This window comes from Monodon monoceros, unplaced genomic scaffold, assembly GCF_005190385.1.
Source record: "Monodon monoceros isolate NGI ecotype Baffin Bay Population unplaced genomic scaffold, NGI_Narwhal_1 Super_Scaffold_19, whole genome shotgun sequence".
NCBI lineage: Eukaryota > Metazoa > Chordata > Mammalia > Artiodactyla > Monodontidae > Monodon > Monodon monoceros.
Genome location: NW_021703775.1, coordinates 34,544,012 through 34,559,690, shown reverse-complemented (window position 1 = coordinate 34,559,690; position 15,679 = coordinate 34,544,012). Strand labels below are relative to the sequence as shown.

Below are 15,679 nucleotides of genomic sequence, written 5' to 3'. Positions count from 1 at the left end.
GGTGTGCTCTGTACATCTCCTGTATAAATATAAAAGTCCCTACTGTGAGTCCTCTCTGCCTCCTGCTTTTAGGTCAAATATTTATTTATGCAAGCCTAGAGGCCTTTCATTATCTTTCTACCCTAGAAAGCCGAATGAATCTTTCCTCGCTCTTTGTTGGCATTCTCTGAAAGAAATCTCGAGCTCTGGAATACCACCTCCACCTCCAATCCTCCCTGGACCTCGCCCTCCACTGTTCCACCTGCCCCAAGACACAACCTGAGAAGGAAGGCGGGGAGGTGGCTAGAGGGGAGGAGCGGTGATGTCACCAGCACCTGTCACCTGGCAGGCCCCAGCACCACCCACCCAGCCGCCGAATAGTGCCGACCCGGCGCCCGCCCTCCCGCACGCCCCGACCCTGGTAGGCCAGTCCCTCCCGCCCCAGCCTCCTGCCACTGTCCAATGGCCGAAGGGCAGGGCAAGCTGAGCAAGCCGCTGCAGCCCAGCCGGCTCCCCGCCCTGTTCCCGGTTCCCCAGCCGGGCTCCGGCGGCCTTTAAATGCAGCCCAGAGCCAGCACGGCGCACCCTCGACTCCTTTTTCCTCGGGCAGCAGCACCCCGAGGAAGAAAGCAGCCTCGACTCGGCAGCGCGGTCCGGGCTGCGGCGGCCACCTCCGACCTCTGGGCCCGCGCCGCCTTCCCGGCCTCCGCCTTCTCCTCCCCCTCCCCCCGGCCCCGCCAGCCGGGTCGGCGCCGGGCCCCCGGGAGTGCACGCCCGCGCGCCCGTGTGTGTGTGCGCGCACGAGCCAGTCTCGGACCCGCGCCCCCGCCCGGCGCAGGACCGCCTCTGAAGCCCAGCCCGCGCGCCGTGTCCCACGTCCCCCACCGCCCGGCCGCCAGCCGCGCACCCCGCCGCGCTGCGCGAGAAGATGGCGGGGTCGGTGGCCGACAGCGATGCAGTGGTGGTGAGTGCGGCGGGCGCACGCGAGGCGCCCCCTTCCCGCAGCCCGCACGGCCCCTTCGCCGGCTCCGGCTCGGCAGAGGCCCAACCCCGCGCCCCACGCGTGAGAAGGCGCCCCAGTACCTGGTAGCGGGAGCCGGCTGTGCGCGGCGGACGTGAGGGGCCGGAGGGGTGCCCCAGCTGGAGGGCCGTTGGCCGAGGGGAGGTGTTGGGGGCGGCCCGCGGGGTGGGGGTGACCGACAGTCCCCTCCGCGCTGTGCAGCCTCCGGCCAGGTGTGTGCATGTTGCACATGTGAGTGTGCGCCTGTGTGTGTGTCCGGCGCGCGCGCCCCGCGCCCGCCCCGCGCCGTTCCGGGGATTTCCCCCTTGGAAATGGGTCCGCGCCAGGGGCTCGCGAGAGAAGTTGAGCGCGGCCGCTGCACTCCAGCCATGTCCCCGAGGACAGGCCTGGGCGACGGCGGTTCCATGGGCGTTTGCGGTTGGAGAGGGGCCTTCCCTCCTTCGGCGCGGGGCTCTGGCTCCCCAGTGGGCCTCGACCTTCATTTTGATCTAGATCTGAAGGGTCTGAGGATCATCAGAGGCTTAGCTACCTGGTGGAAAGGACGGGTTTTGTTCCGGGAGTTTATGCGGTTATTCAGTGGGCTGTGAGGTGGGAGCTTTTGCAGAGGCTTCCTGTGTTCTATGGAGGACTGCTGGATTCCTCCAGATTTGTGTAGGTTCTTCCCCGCTCCCTCTAACACCCCCCTCCAAAAGCTTTTGGAAAGCCAATCTGTGTGCTTCTATTTTTAGAAACTAGATGATGGGCATTTAAACAACTCCTTGGGCTCTCCAGTTCAAGCCGACGTGTACTTCCCACGACTGGTAAATGATTTTGTTCTGTGCTCTGTGTCTGCCTGTACCCTCTTCTTTCTTCTTTCCTTAGGTCAGGTCCTAAGGATCTGAGGCCTTGGCTCTTCCCTAACAGGCTGTAAACTTTCTGTTTCTCCTCTCATCCTTTGCAGATCGTGCCATTTTGTGGGCACATTAAAGGTGGCATGAGACCAGGCAAGAAGGTATTAGTGATGGGCATCGTAGACCTCAACCCTGAGAGGTAAGGCAGAGTCCTTGTCACCTAGACCTATCAGGCAGTTACAAGGTCCTGCCCACTCCTGTTGTGGTTTACTGCCCCTCCTCTTCCCACCCCTGTGGCCAGTGTTGCTAGTTTGAAGTGCCAAGAAAGTACTATGTTCCCATGAAAAGAATGTGTATGAATCCTAGCCATCGTTTCTCTAGACAGCTATTTATATCAGAGATTATAAATATAGACCCACATCATTTTCTCTTTGACCCTTAGGGAGGCTAAAGGATTTTTTTTTTTCCAAACATGGTGTTTGGAGTAAGAACTATCAATATAAGTGAGAACCAAACTTTACGAGATATTGTTTCCCCTGGTCAATTAATGGGGCTGTTTTTGAGTCTTCTGAAATGGATTAAGACACAGATGTGTGGGTAGTTTGGGGTATATGAAATGTCTACAGTTAGTTATTTTCATCTCCACTGAAGTTTTCACCAGGGCCTCCTCTGGGTAACAAACCAGTTTGATTGTAATCCTATTTCTCCATAGTCTAAACCCCCCAACGCCTGCCCCCATATGAAGAGTAGTGGCCCATTAAAAGCTGACAAATCCAAAGAAGAAGAAGGAAATGGGAGCCTGGGTCATTGTTAATGTTGTTTTGCTCAACCGTGAATAAATGAGATGATTTTCTTTTCAGCTTTGCCATCAGCTTGACCTGTGGTGATTCGGAGGATCCTCCCGCCGACGTGGCAATTGAACTCAAAGCTGTGTTCACAGATCGGCAGCTACTCAGAAATTCTTGTATATCTGGGGAAAGGGGTGAAGAACAGTCAGCGATCCCTTACTTCCCATTCATCCCAGACCAACCGTTCAGGGTGAGTGCCTCGAGTGCTTCCGCTCCAACCACTGGCAGGATGGTGATGTTCTCATCTAGTATATGCCAAGAACACTTTAAGCAGCCAGAATTTTTGCAATTCTATTTAGCCAATACGTGTAAATAAACCCATATTTACATGTCTAGATTGTTAAAAATAAATACTTTTCTATGTAGTATTTAACATAGTACTATGCATATAATAGACACCTGTCCCAAAATATATTTGATTAATAAATAATAATAAGTATCTAGAATTTTCCTCATTTTTTTCTCAACCTTTAAGTAGCACCAAACCATATCAGTTATGTCTTTTTTTAAGAATCTAGTTGATTATCATTTTATTTTCTCTTGTTCCCTTTGCTAGTGAGGACTTAGTCATGTCCTTGTTTCCCTCTCTGGGTTAAGTAGCCTCAGTCTGTTTCACTGTCACAGTCTCTGTGGCTGACAGATTCCTTCCCTTGGGCCTGGATGAGTATAGATTTGCTCCCCACTATCTGTCAGGCAGGAAACACAGCCCAAATTTCCATTTCAATCAAGCAGCATTAGCAGCACCTTCCTCTATGAAGGACAATACCAAGTAAGAGATGCAAGTCAGTAATGTGTTAGGAAAGAATTTACTGACGTGTCAGACCTGGTGATGAAGTGTCTACATTACACCTTGTTAACACACATCACAATAATGACAACCCAGTTAAAAGCTCCCTGTTGCATAAACACCTAACAAAGCAGAACTACCCTTAACCTGTTGCTCCTCGTCTAAAAATTTACAGGGGCCTATGAATAAGTCATAATTTTTCTTCCCATCTTACAGTCTGGGGGGAAAGCAAGAATCCGTGACTGTCACATCAATTATAGAATAGAGACTAATTGCCCTTCTAATTGTAGCCTGGGGAAGATACCCCTACCCTTCTCTAGAATGGTAATGACCCTGAGGCTCCCCTGAACTGTGTCAGTTTCTTACTGGTGAATCTTAATGCAAAGCTCGTGAGTGTGAGTAACCAAAGCTTCTGCCAGGAGGAATAGTGCTCCCCAAGAACAAAACTGAAATGAAATCACCCCTTCTTGGTGATATAATTTTAGTAATAATACGAATTAAATGTGACTGATATCACATACGGAGTCTCTCCTTGCATGATGAATACAAATGCTTTTAATAAATACATAGCACAGAACCAATGATTAAACTCTATGGTGAATTACTTAAGTTTCAAAAAAAGAGGAAGAAAAAGCTTTTACCATATGGAATCAGTATTTCTGTTTGGCTTAACAAAGCCTTGTTAATTACATATCCTTGGTCGAATGGTAATTACTGTGTAACCTTCTCTCTGCTTAGTGTTTAGGGGTGTCTAGACTATTATTACATGCTACTAATGGGTACCAGTTCTGCTTTGCGAGGGGCCTCTCTGAAGGTGGGATAGAATTGTCCAGGGGATGAGGATGGAGGCATTAAGTGCCGTATAAATAAATCTCTGCCACTTTCCATCACTTTCTGGCATGCAAGGAGAAGGGAGAAACTAAAGCAATTTTAAATCTTTAAAGGACATTGAATAGTGTAGAGCAGTGCTTCACAAAGTGTGTTCCTTATTCTAGCAACACCAGCATCATCTTGGAACTTGATGGAAAAGCACATTCTTAGACCTTACCCTAGCCCTACTAAGTGGAAATTTTGGTGGGTGGCGTCCAGCAGTCTGTGTTCTAACACACCTTCTGTGTGATCCCAGTGCACTCCCGTGTTTGAGAACCGCTGAGGATGTTGCCTTTCTCCAAAATGAAGTACTGTTTGTTCGTTTTCCCCAGCAGCGTTCATTGAAGTTATGAACTGAGGTTATTTTTTTGTTTCTTCCAGGTGGAAATCCTTTGTGAGCACCCACGTTTCAGAGTGTTTGTGGATGGACACCAACTTTTTGATTTTTACCACCGCATTCAAACGTTATCTGCAATCGACACCATAAAGATAAACGGGGACCTCCAGATCACTAAGCTTGGCTGACGTTGTTTAAACCACGTCTGTTTCAGATAGCATCAGGTGCCACAACTATATGACTGCTGGTCTGGAAGAAGTGTCCTAGCAAGATCTGAAGACTTAAAAAGAAAACAAAAACGAAAAGGGAAACTTCACCGTCTCTTCTTTCTGTGCGGTTTAAACCCAAAATGACTTCAATGGTGGTTTGCCCTTAGGAAGCTGTCGGAACAAAGACACCGAGCCATTATTTCCAGAACAAAGTAATACGCTTACGCTGGATTTTATTCAGACTAAACTGAACTGGATTTGTGATTTGGTAGTAAGTTATTCATCGTTTCAAAGCTGATGTTTAGAACAAAAGTGCTAAAGACTTAAAACAACAACAACAAAGACGGTACACAGAAGTCAACTCATTTCTGCACTGAAGTGTGTAGCACAACCGACATTTTAGTCAGGGTATTTAACATAGAATGTAGGTTGTTCAAGGTTTGTTTTGTTTTGTTTTGTTGCACAGCATAATGTTAATTCAGATTTTTAAAGCTTTCTTGTAGTTATTTATTTCTACTCAGTGTATGAGAGAATGATTAATGTCTCAAGAACAGCAAGTTATGAACTTTTGAATGTACAATTATCTTAGGTCTGGGGGGAAAATTACCTATTCCATCATGATAAAGGTGAATTTCTACCTTAAAGAGTTGAGTCTTATCCTCCATACCCCTAAACTTAGGATATCTTGATGTAAATTGCTGTAAGTGCTTTTGGGAAAGCTTTGCAACGTTTCATAAGACTGCTTTTCAAGTTATTGATGATTATTTACATTGCTTTTTCTCCTTACTGTGAATTAGCACAGTATTGGCTTCCTTAAGACTAACTACTTTTCCCTAGACCTACATAATAGCTCATTAAGTTGTTATTAAGCTAATTGAAAACACGTAAGAAGTGATTGCATAGACAATTTTTAAATGACTATTATATAAACTTTTGAAAGTACAGTATGAAAATGATTCTGGAATGCAATGGAAAGCAGAAGCAAATGGCCCCAAATAACTTACCCGGAAATAATTTATATCAACTTAAGCTGTTAGCTCATTGTATCACTTTTATTATGTGACCCTCACTGATGTCCCTAAGCAATGCCTTTGGAGCTTCGGAGTAGAGGGTGCTTCCTACTGTGTTGGCTCTGCTGAGATATTAGGATAAGACAGAATCCAAATTAGGAAATGATCCAGTTAGTTTATCTGAAAAATTAATTCCCAGGACTCTAGGTCTTTGAGTCCAGCCAATAGTGTGAATGCTCCCAATTAAGCTTTAGGTGTTTCCCTGTACTTGTGGAACTGGTTAGACAGCAGGGAGTCTCTAGGAGAAGCCTGCAGTGATACAGATGTCACCGCACAGCAAGGGATAGTTGGAGTCCTGGGTGCTGGATTTCACAAACTCTACTGGCCCTGGAGAGAAGGACCCTTGGCATTGCTTTGGTCAGCTGGTGGGGAGAAGAGGGGGTGCTGGGGTGGGGTGTGTATTTATATATAATTTAGGTTTTTGTCTGTAGAGCATACTGCGTCTTGTTATGACACGTCCTTCTCCTGCTTTGCTTTTGAGTTTCTTTACACAACATGCAGAGGCACTGAAGTGACCATGTCATATTCATGTGTCGAGAATGTAGACAGTGTTTCAGTACCAAAGTCTAAGAAAAAGCAAACTGAAATCATGAATTTTTTATAGGTGATATATTTGGATTCTTCTCAACTTTTAAACTGTTCAGCACAGTTCCACTGTGTTATATAAGAAGATGCTTTATCCAACAAGGCTGGCTGAGTATTGAAAAGCTATATGTACCAGCTGAGTTAAGCAGCCATATTCAGCCAGGAGGGCTGTTCTGTGGCTCCGGCCATTTTTGAGCCTGTGATTAACTTGTAGAGCCACTAGGTTTTGATGTGTGTTTGTAGAGAGACTTAGAGGGCACCCTGAAATATATTGGTAGGGGTTTTGATTCTCCTTATGGTGGAAGACCCCCACAGGAGGTTTCCTTTGAGTGGCCATCCATTCCCACCCACTGCATAATTCAGCAGAAACTAGAGGAGTTGGGAGTGTAACTGTTTGGAACTGACACTGTTCTCTCTACCTATCAGCTAACTGGTTAGCAGCCAAGCCCTTAGGCAGCCTAGTGTAAAGATTCACTGTTAACCCTTCATTTCTGTACGGGGAACCTCTTGGTTAAGCCTACTGGAATTAATCTAAATGATGCGATGATTTGATTCAGGTATAGTTAAATTAGCAAGGGGCTAATCCAGCTGTACTAATCATTAGCTGTAAACTGGAAACAATGTTCACATCCTCTCATCAGCATGCGAGGTCTAAGGTGGGAGTTCAGGATGGAAAGTGCAATTTTAAGCTTCACAGGAAAGCATTTCGGTATGTAAGGTGTTATTTCTGACCAGAGCCCTAATTTTGCAATATGACCAAAACCAAGGAACATAGATAACAATCAGGCTCTGGGGGAATAATAGGCAGGCTTTAGACAATCTGTTCATTTCTGCATCAAAATTGGAGTGAATGTATATATCTACTTAAAAGTTAATAGAAGTGACTTCTACTTTCTGGGCTATCCCAGAATTGTCTTAATTTTTTTTTTTTAATTTGAAACCCCATTTCATATCTTGCCAACCTCAGTTCAAAACCTCCTAAGAGATGACTCTTAGAATTATTGGTGATTTGTTAAAATGGCAAGTCCTTTCATTTGTATTAAAAAGCAAATATCCAAAAAGAGGGAGGGAGCCCTGTTGCCTTGAGAGAAACAGCCTTGGCATTTTCCAGCTACATTATTAATGTAGAAATAATGTTCCTATGATGACATATTTTCGAAGAAACACTTTCTTATTTACTGCGTGGTGTAAAATGTTGCTAAATGTGTTCTTACATTATTATGTCACTGCTGAAAGTTATTTGCACTATAATAAAGGAATTTTCTACAAAAGGGTTTCCAGTTTATAAGGTGCTAAATTTGGCACGGGGTGTAATGTACTTAGCATGGACCGTATGGTAGAGCAATCCTCCCTCACTTTCACGCACACACTCCAAGACCACTTGTTTGTGTGTTGCCAACATTAATAAACTGATCAAGGGAAGGAAAGTGTCTGAGGGCCCTCAGAGACCTAATGAGTTCATGTTGTGTGTGCAATGGGTTCTTTTAAAATATAATTTGCATACAGTAAATTCACATTTTTCTTGGTGTGCAGTTTTACGAGTTTTAACACATGCATAGATTCACGTAACAATCGCCTCGATCAGGATGTAGAATCCTTCCATCACCCCCCAAAAATTCCCTTGGGCTACCCCTTTGTAGTTAAACTTGCCCCCCACTCCTAGCACTAATCAGGCAACCACTGACCCATTCCACCTGCCTGTAGTTTTGCCTTTTCCTGAATGTCATTTGAAGAGAATTATACCATATATAATCCTTGGAGATTGGCTTCTTGCGTAATGCATTTGAGATTCACATTGTGTGTATGAAATTTTTCCTTTTTATTGCTGAGTAGTATTCCATTGTGTGGATGTACCAGTTTCTTTATTCATTCACCTGTTAAGGATACAGTCGGTTCTTAATAAATCATTAATATAGTCTTATTAGAACAGTGTATATACAAAAGCAAGATTGCATTTCTCTTGCCTTCTCTTTCCTGTGGTTTGAATGATTAGGAAGGAAACTTGATCCCTTAGCTATTTTGACTACAAATAAAACTGGCTTATAGAATTTTGCCTAGCTTCAGTTATGGGTGGTTTAGCAGAGACAATTTACTCAATATGCTGGATTTAGGGTACCTACTTATACCTTAGTTGGTTTTATTAATCCTTTATTTTTTTTTCATTTTTATTTTTTAAGGAAGCAAAGCTGTGAGGCCAGTCTTTGTCACGGCTTTTGCAGTGAAGTATAGGCAGGGAAAGTCCTGTCAAAGTGGGGACAATTTGCTTAGACTGTTGGGCAGAGATAGGAGAGCTTCCCCCGCCCCTGTGGGATATAACATTATACTTGTCCTATGACAGCATTTTGAATTAGTCTGGAAGATATGTATAACTGGAGCCTCCGAGTGCCACAAACACTTAGGACCTTCATTCATTCAGCAGGTATTTATTGAGCTCTGTCAATTGCCATTCTAGGTACTTGGATACATCAGTGAGTAAAACAGACTCTGGTGCTTTTAAACTTTAGTGTGCTTAAGAATCACCCAGGAGTAGAAGTCCAATCTCACCCAGGGAAATTATGTTTCAGTAGGTCTGGAGAAGGTCTCAGGAGCTTGTATTTTTAAGAAACACCCTGTATGGTGTTGGTGGTCCCAGATCCCAAATTAAGCAGCTCTGACTTTGGGAATTCCAGAAACATTCACTGAATCAAACTTGAATTGTGCCAGGCTGTGGGATTCTGATCTGTGGATATCTTTCTGTGGGAATTTCATTTCAACACTGGGGCATCCTGCTCTGCCAAAAGACAATCATGCAACTTTCATCGTAACTTTACAACTAAGTGTCTTCACCCCTGATGTAACCTCTCCTCACTCCTGCCCCTACCTCAGTACAAACACTGTAGTAAAAGGAAGTGCCTTTCAGTCGAGTTTTGTAAAGAATCCTCCTTATTGGGGTTGGTTTAGGACCTCAGTAGAACCCTGACACCTATTGTAAGTAGTGGATTCTCTGAGAAAGATTAAGGTTCGTAAGCATTTCAATTAGGTATTCGTTTGCAGAATCACCACGGTGGTTCCCAAACATTCTGCAAGGCACATACACAAGGTGGCTTATAACTTGTGAAGAGGGCAGAGGGCAAGTGGTAATGGCCCAAATGAGCTTTTCACAGCATTTCGGAAATGAATTTCAAGTCTTCCTTTCACTAAATGCAGCTGAGTTTGTACAAGGTACTGCATGCCTAACTTGCTTCCTAATCACCATGTTAATTTCACGATGATTTTTTCCTAAAAAAGAAAGTCTCCTGCAAAAGGCAAAGAACTGTCTTGCAAGGCATATATTTCATAATGAATTTAAATGGGTATATACAAGGTGCCAAAGCAATATTCAACCAAGAGAGAGAGAAGGGGAAGAAATAGCCGTTGACAATTTCTCTTGCTTGGATATACACTTCCATCTCCCAGGGAAAGATGGTGACTAGGTGAGCAAACACAGAAGGTAAGGAGGCATCGTTGTTTGATAGGACAACACAGACAGTTCTAAATAATGGGCTCCGGGAAGTGGCAAGCCAGCCACAGGCCTTGGGGATGATATGGGGTTTGGGGGACCTTCCAAGCTTTCATGAGTAAGAACAATAATAAACATTTGTCAGTAACTCTAGCACCTCCCTTTCTGTCACTATTCCGTCATTAATTCTAAAAAGACAGATGCAAACAATCAAAGCTTACCTGAACAGTTGGTCTTGAAAGGGGAAGAAGAGAAGCAGTGAGGCTGTGATAAGGTGAGAAGGAGGAGGCACCTGGGCCTCAGGGATTTGTTGTGTGTGTTCAGGCAGGCACTTTATTTTTTTTTATTTATAAATTTTATTTATTTATTTTTGGCTGCGTTGGGTCGTCGTTGCTGCGCACGGGCTCTCTCTAGTTGTGGTGAGCAGAGGCTACTCTTGGTTTCGGTTCGTAGGCTTCTCATTGCGGTGGCTTCTCTTGTTGCAGAGCACGGGCTCTAGGCGTGCGGGCTCAATAGTTGTGGCGTGCAGACTCAGCAGTTGTGGCGCACGGGCTTACTTGCTCCGCGGCACGTGAGACCTTCCGGACCAGGGCTCAAACCCGTGTCCCCTGCATTGGCAGGCGGATTCTTAACCACTGCGCCACCAGGGAAGTCCCAGGTGGGCACTTTAAATCTCCAGTCTTAATTTGCCTCCTGTGGGAAATGGAAATAATGAAACTTGTGACGCTGTGTTTGGAGAGCCATAGGTGACAACGGAGTAAAACATTTCTTACAGCTGATAAGGCCAAAGTTAAAATAATCATGATACCAATTTCTACAATACTCTTCCATGATTTTGTAATGAAACAGCATTAAAAGAGTTAATCCTTGAGATTGTGTCTAATCCATTGGAACATGCTTTTCATATCATTTCATTGAAGCCTATTTTATTTAAAATCTAGCCAAAATTAGCAGTGTATTAGGCAATATTTAGAATGATGTTTGTAAAACGTACTCAGAGATTTTTTACTCTGAATTATTACAGCTGTACCAACATTGGAAAGCATGGGTTTCTCCTAATGCAATAAAAATGATATTTAGTTCAGCATAAAATGATTTTTAATGTTAAAAGGTGAACAAGGAAGATATGCACAACATGATGAGAAATTACTGAAAAGAAATAATTTTTTTAAATGAGAATCTTCCTGGAGTTGTGTGGTCTGTTACTCTAAGATTCTAATTAATCATTCATTTATCCCGCATTTTTTAAATCCTCAAATGAAAAAAACAAAACAAAACAAAAAACCACATACAAGACCACAGTCTCTTTCTTTTAGAAGGTTAGAAACAGATCTGCTTTTTTGGTAAGGCTTTGATTAATGTCAAATATTGAGGTTAGCTCACCGTTTGGGGTTTTTTAAGGCAACTAACATACTCTTTGCTTTTGCAAATGATATAAATTCCTGACTTGGGAACCCCCTTGCAATCCTCAACTTCAAAATTAAGTAAATGATTTTAAAAATTCAGCTTCCTAAGTTGAAAAGGCAAATACTGGCCTTTTCTTGTACTTGGTACTCTTAAAGCATGTCTATAGAGTTAGTTCATATCCTGAGAGAATCACTCATAACTGTTGCTAATGAAGCTACATAGGAATGGAGCACTTTTATATGAAGGCACCGTGTTAGACACCGTGGGTTATAAAAAGAGATAAAAGACATATGCCATCTGCCCTTGAAGAATTTATGATCAAACTGGAAAGACAGTTGTATGTATAAAATATACACAAAGATGACTGTCAATATATAGGACCAGACCAAGCGGGCAGAACATTGCACCTTACAGGAGTTCCCGGGGACACAGCTTGCCGCTCGCTGGGGTGACCCAGGAGGGCATCTGGGTCTAAAGGATTTTAGCTGGGCTTCCAAGGGCCTGAATGCCCCTTGCCCTCTGTGCTGCCCCCAAACACCCCAGTATATAGAACAACTTCAGGTTTGATCTGAGGGCCAGTGTTGTGTTTTCCAAAGCTCAGTGATGTAGTTGAAATTCTGGCCTCCCAAAGAAAGAGTTCAAGGAGAAGCCTGGTGTTCTTTAACTACAAAACACATGGGTCTCTGGTGGAGAGGAGTCCCTTCCTTTAACCAAGCCCCCAGCAAAGAACGGACGGCCTCATGGAATGTGTGTGGGGAAATCGTATTGTAAATACGTTTACGTACTCAACTTCACCTCTACACATTTGGCACCAAAGCATAAAACAAAAAACACCATATATATATATATATATATATTATATATTTATATTAATAATATATTAATAAAAAATATATATATATATATATATATATAGAGAGAGAGAGAGAGGACCCTTAAATGCTGTGGGCAATTCCACCTGTCATCCCATGGAAGTAGCAGAGAGCCTGAGAATGCAGATGTGATTCAGATGTGCCTTCAGGTGCTTCTGGGTCTCTCACAGTTGAAGGCTAGCTCCCTGCGGTGTCACACCAGTGTTCACAGATACCATTGGTCTTTCTTGTGCATTGCTCCTAACTACAAATCAGATCCTTCTTCTTCTGCTCCAACGCTGGATGAAGTACTGCAGTCCTGAATTTACTGAGAGCTTGTCTCCAAAGTGACATTTTCCTAAGGGATTTTTCAAGGGAAAATTTGACATGAAGCCATTTTTGCCTTATATGCTGACTTTTGTGCCTAACCCATGAGTGAGACAGACTTCTGTTTATCCCTAGTGAATAGTTTTCTTGTTTATACATAATGGTCAGTTCTTTGATAGCAGAATCCATTTTATGAGCTCTGGCTCTAGACACAGGTCTGTTGAATAAAACTGTGGTGTTGGAGAGGTTCTATCTATAATCTGCACTGTCCAATATGGGCTATGAAGCACTTCACATGTGGCTAGTGCCACTGAGGAACTGAATTTTAAATTTTATTTAATTTTCATTAACAACTTTAAAGAGCCACATGTAGCTCATGGTTACCATATTGGACAGTTCAGGTCATCAGGCCCTGTTGGGCTTATGTTTGGTCTAGATCTCCAGGGAATATTGTAGGTAGCAGAAGTTCCTGTTTGAACCTAAGCCATGTTCGCCCTCAAATTCAGGAAAGTCTAGGCACCTCCTCAAGGCTATTAGAGTAGTGGAGGCCTATTCATAGAAGAGACCAAGGTGCCCTTGGGAAAGAACTCACTCCAGGGGGAAAAAATGTCCACAAGGTGGTTTGTTTCAAGAAGACAGGCAAGCTTCAGAAGAAAGTGGCAGCTCTGTGGTCATTTCTGTGTTGTCACTGACATTGTCCCAGGCCCAGCTCAATGGAGGCATTCCTGAATCTCAGAACAAGGGGCTGCAATACACACCCTGCACCCCGTGAACCCCACTCCCTGGAGCATTGAAGGACAAGGCAGCGGCAGCGCAGGGAGCATTCAGTCACCCATTCGGCCAACATTTCCTGAGCTTCTCCTAAGTGCCAGGCATGGTGCCAGATGCCAGCAGCGCTGACAGCTGCTGCAGCACCTGCCTGGGCCTCAGCCTTCAGCAACCTCTGTACAGTTGTCAGCAGTGACACTGATGCCACTGACGAGCATCAGGGGCACCGCTGTCCATTTCGGAACTGCAGTGATGATCAGAAGCATTTTTTCTTTTTATGATTAACACCACTGTGTTTATGTGTTTGTTTAACATGTAAGTGGCTGGTCTCCTGTGAACAGCCTTGGGTTCACCTGAAGTCAGTCTTGAAGGAAGGCATATTCTCCTTTGTCTTATCTTCAAAAAGCCAACCTACTCCAGAAAGCATCAGAAAGCAAGAGATTTTACTGGGAGGAAGAGCATTTTACCACACATTACTTGAGAAACAAAGGAATAAAAATCCCTGTTAGATATTTTTTCTCCCCAAATTCTTCTTTAGCTTGTAGCCTTCTCCAACCCTCTCCTTGGCTGCTTCTTAAATCTCCCTAATTCCCTTCCTATGCAGAGCTATTTGACCTGTACCAGCTCTCCCAGGGGGATTTTTAAAGCATTCATCCAGCAAAGGTCATTTCCTCCACAGGGGAGATTCTGCCCCTAAGAGAAATAAGAATTCTCTATCATTTCAATTTCTAGTTTCTTTAACACCCTGTGTCATTTTCCAGAAGAACTCAAGGCAGCCAAAAAGTGAGGACATCAAGACGGGTGGGGAGGAAAATGCCAGAACCTTCTGGCTCTTTCTATCTTCAAGACTCAGGTTTAATGTTTCCTCTGCAACTTCCCCAACAAATTAATTTTAAAGAAGATGCCTCCTGGCTCTCAATGTTCTTTTACCTGTTTGTCTCCTTGCTTAATGTTCATCTCTCCTGCCAAATGATCATTTCCGTCAGGGCAGGTACCATACTGATCGTGTTCACTACTGCATCCCAAGCACGTAGGTTGGGGCTTGTCACAATAAATAATGAATGGATGTCTGTCAGATGAATGAATGGTAGACAGATGCAGTATTCGTTATCTACTGCTGGGCAACAAACTATCCCAAAATTTATAGGCTTAAAACAACAATGAACAATGATTATCTCATACAGTTTCTGCTGGTCAGGAATCTAGGAGCAGATTTACTGGGTGTTTCTAACTCAGGGTCTCTTACGATGTGACAGTTAAACTACCTGCCAGCGCTGCAGTCATCTGAAGGCTTGGTTGGGGCTCCATAATGAGTGCCTTCTTTGTATCTGGAAACATTTTTGAGGGGAATCAATTTCTCTTTACTCAGAGGTACTGTGCAAAGGAAAAGAGCATTAGGACAGACAGAAGGGCCTTACCAGCTCTAAGATCCCACCACTTACCAGCTCTATGATCTCTTTGTATAAGTTTTGACAAGTCTGACCCTCATTTTTCTCTTCTGTAACATGGGGTTGCACAAATCTTCTTTGCAAGACACTCGTAAGGATTAAGCAAAAGAAGGCTCATAAGGCAGAGTGCCCAGTGTGTAATAAGAGCTTAATATATGGTTGCTGTTAGAACTACATCAGAGTGACGTCTCCCTCACCTGATGTTTTATACTCTGGACCTCAGCTTAGCAGTTCTGAGGCTACCTGAATAGTGGAGCTGGCAAGGTTCTCTTGTTGCCGATGAGAAAAACAAGTCCAGAGCACTCAGGGGGTTTGTCTTCACTGCTTGCTGCGATCCTGAGCAGGGCTCTCCGAGGACACTGGGCAGGAATCAGTTCAGGAAGGGAGGGTCACCAGCAGCTACTGCTAGAGGCAAAACAACCACTTAGGCCTGAATGAGCTTGCTCGGCTGTGATTCTGGGGAATCCTGAGAGCCTTACTAATCATCCCGTCTTGTTATTGTTGTTGTTTGGGTTTTCTAGGTTTTGTTTTGGTTTTTGTTTGTTATGGTGTTTTGTGGGGAGGGGGGTTGTTCATTTACATTTTTTACGGTTTTCCTCACTGGGCAGGCTCCTCCTTTGATTATTCAACCAGGCTGTCACATCCTACTTTCTGGGTAGACGTTCAGCCATTTGCAAATGTGAGACTATGAGACGGTTTGCATTCGCTGGGGTTCAGACTGCCTTCCATTCACCTGAATGGCTTCCATCTTTAACCCAAAGAGCACACACTTCTATTTTGAAGCCATTCTAGAACCTATGACAAACCACCCAGGGCTCTAGAGGAGAAAGGGGCCAGATTTTCTCTTTCCCAGAAAAAGTAACT

The 15,679-nt window shown here is 44.1% G+C and overlaps 1 protein-coding gene and 1 long non-coding RNA gene across 4 annotated transcripts in view; one reads left to right on the top strand and one right to left on the bottom strand.

Annotated features, from left to right (window-relative positions):
- The first annotated feature begins 510 nt into the window (after window positions 1–510).
- Window positions 511–8,222, top strand: LGALSL (galectin like). Its single transcript, XM_029231676.1, has 5 exons — window positions 511–943; window positions 1,729–1,800; window positions 1,941–2,029; window positions 2,691–2,868; window positions 4,717–8,222. The coding sequence occupies exons 1-5, from the start codon at window positions 908–910 to the stop codon at window positions 4,858–4,860; spliced, it is 519 nt and encodes a 172-aa protein (XP_029087509.1). The 5' UTR covers window positions 511–907; the 3' UTR covers window positions 4,861–8,222.
- A 13-nt stretch (window positions 8,223–8,235) lies between these two features.
- LOC114900515 overlaps window positions 8,236–15,679 on the bottom strand; it is a 36,960-nt gene continuing 29,516 nt past the window's right edge. Inside the window, exons 4-6 of one of the 3 annotated variants that reach the window (XR_003794854.1) lie at window positions 15,013–15,220; window positions 10,236–10,707; window positions 8,236–8,410 (exon numbers count right to left, since the gene is read on the bottom strand). This is a non-coding gene — a long non-coding RNA (uncharacterized LOC114900515). The remainder of the gene's footprint in view (window positions 8,411–10,235; window positions 10,708–15,012; window positions 15,221–15,679) is intronic. The other 2 variants (XR_003794852.1, XR_003794855.1) reach the window with 2 other exon arrangements.

Excerpts from the sequence above, each read along its gene's own strand:
- LGALSL (XM_029231676.1), top strand. The coding sequence starts at position 908 with ATGGCGGGGTCGGTGGCCGACAGCGATGCAGTGGTG. Across the intron at positions 2,030-2,690 it reads GTAGACCTCAACCCTGAGAG|CTTTGCCATCAGCTTGACCT; the intron begins GTAAGGCAGAGT and ends TTTTCTTTTCAG. Across the intron at positions 2,869-4,716 it reads TCCCAGACCAACCGTTCAGG|GTGGAAATCCTTTGTGAGCA; the intron begins GTGAGTGCCTCG and ends TGTTTCTTCCAG.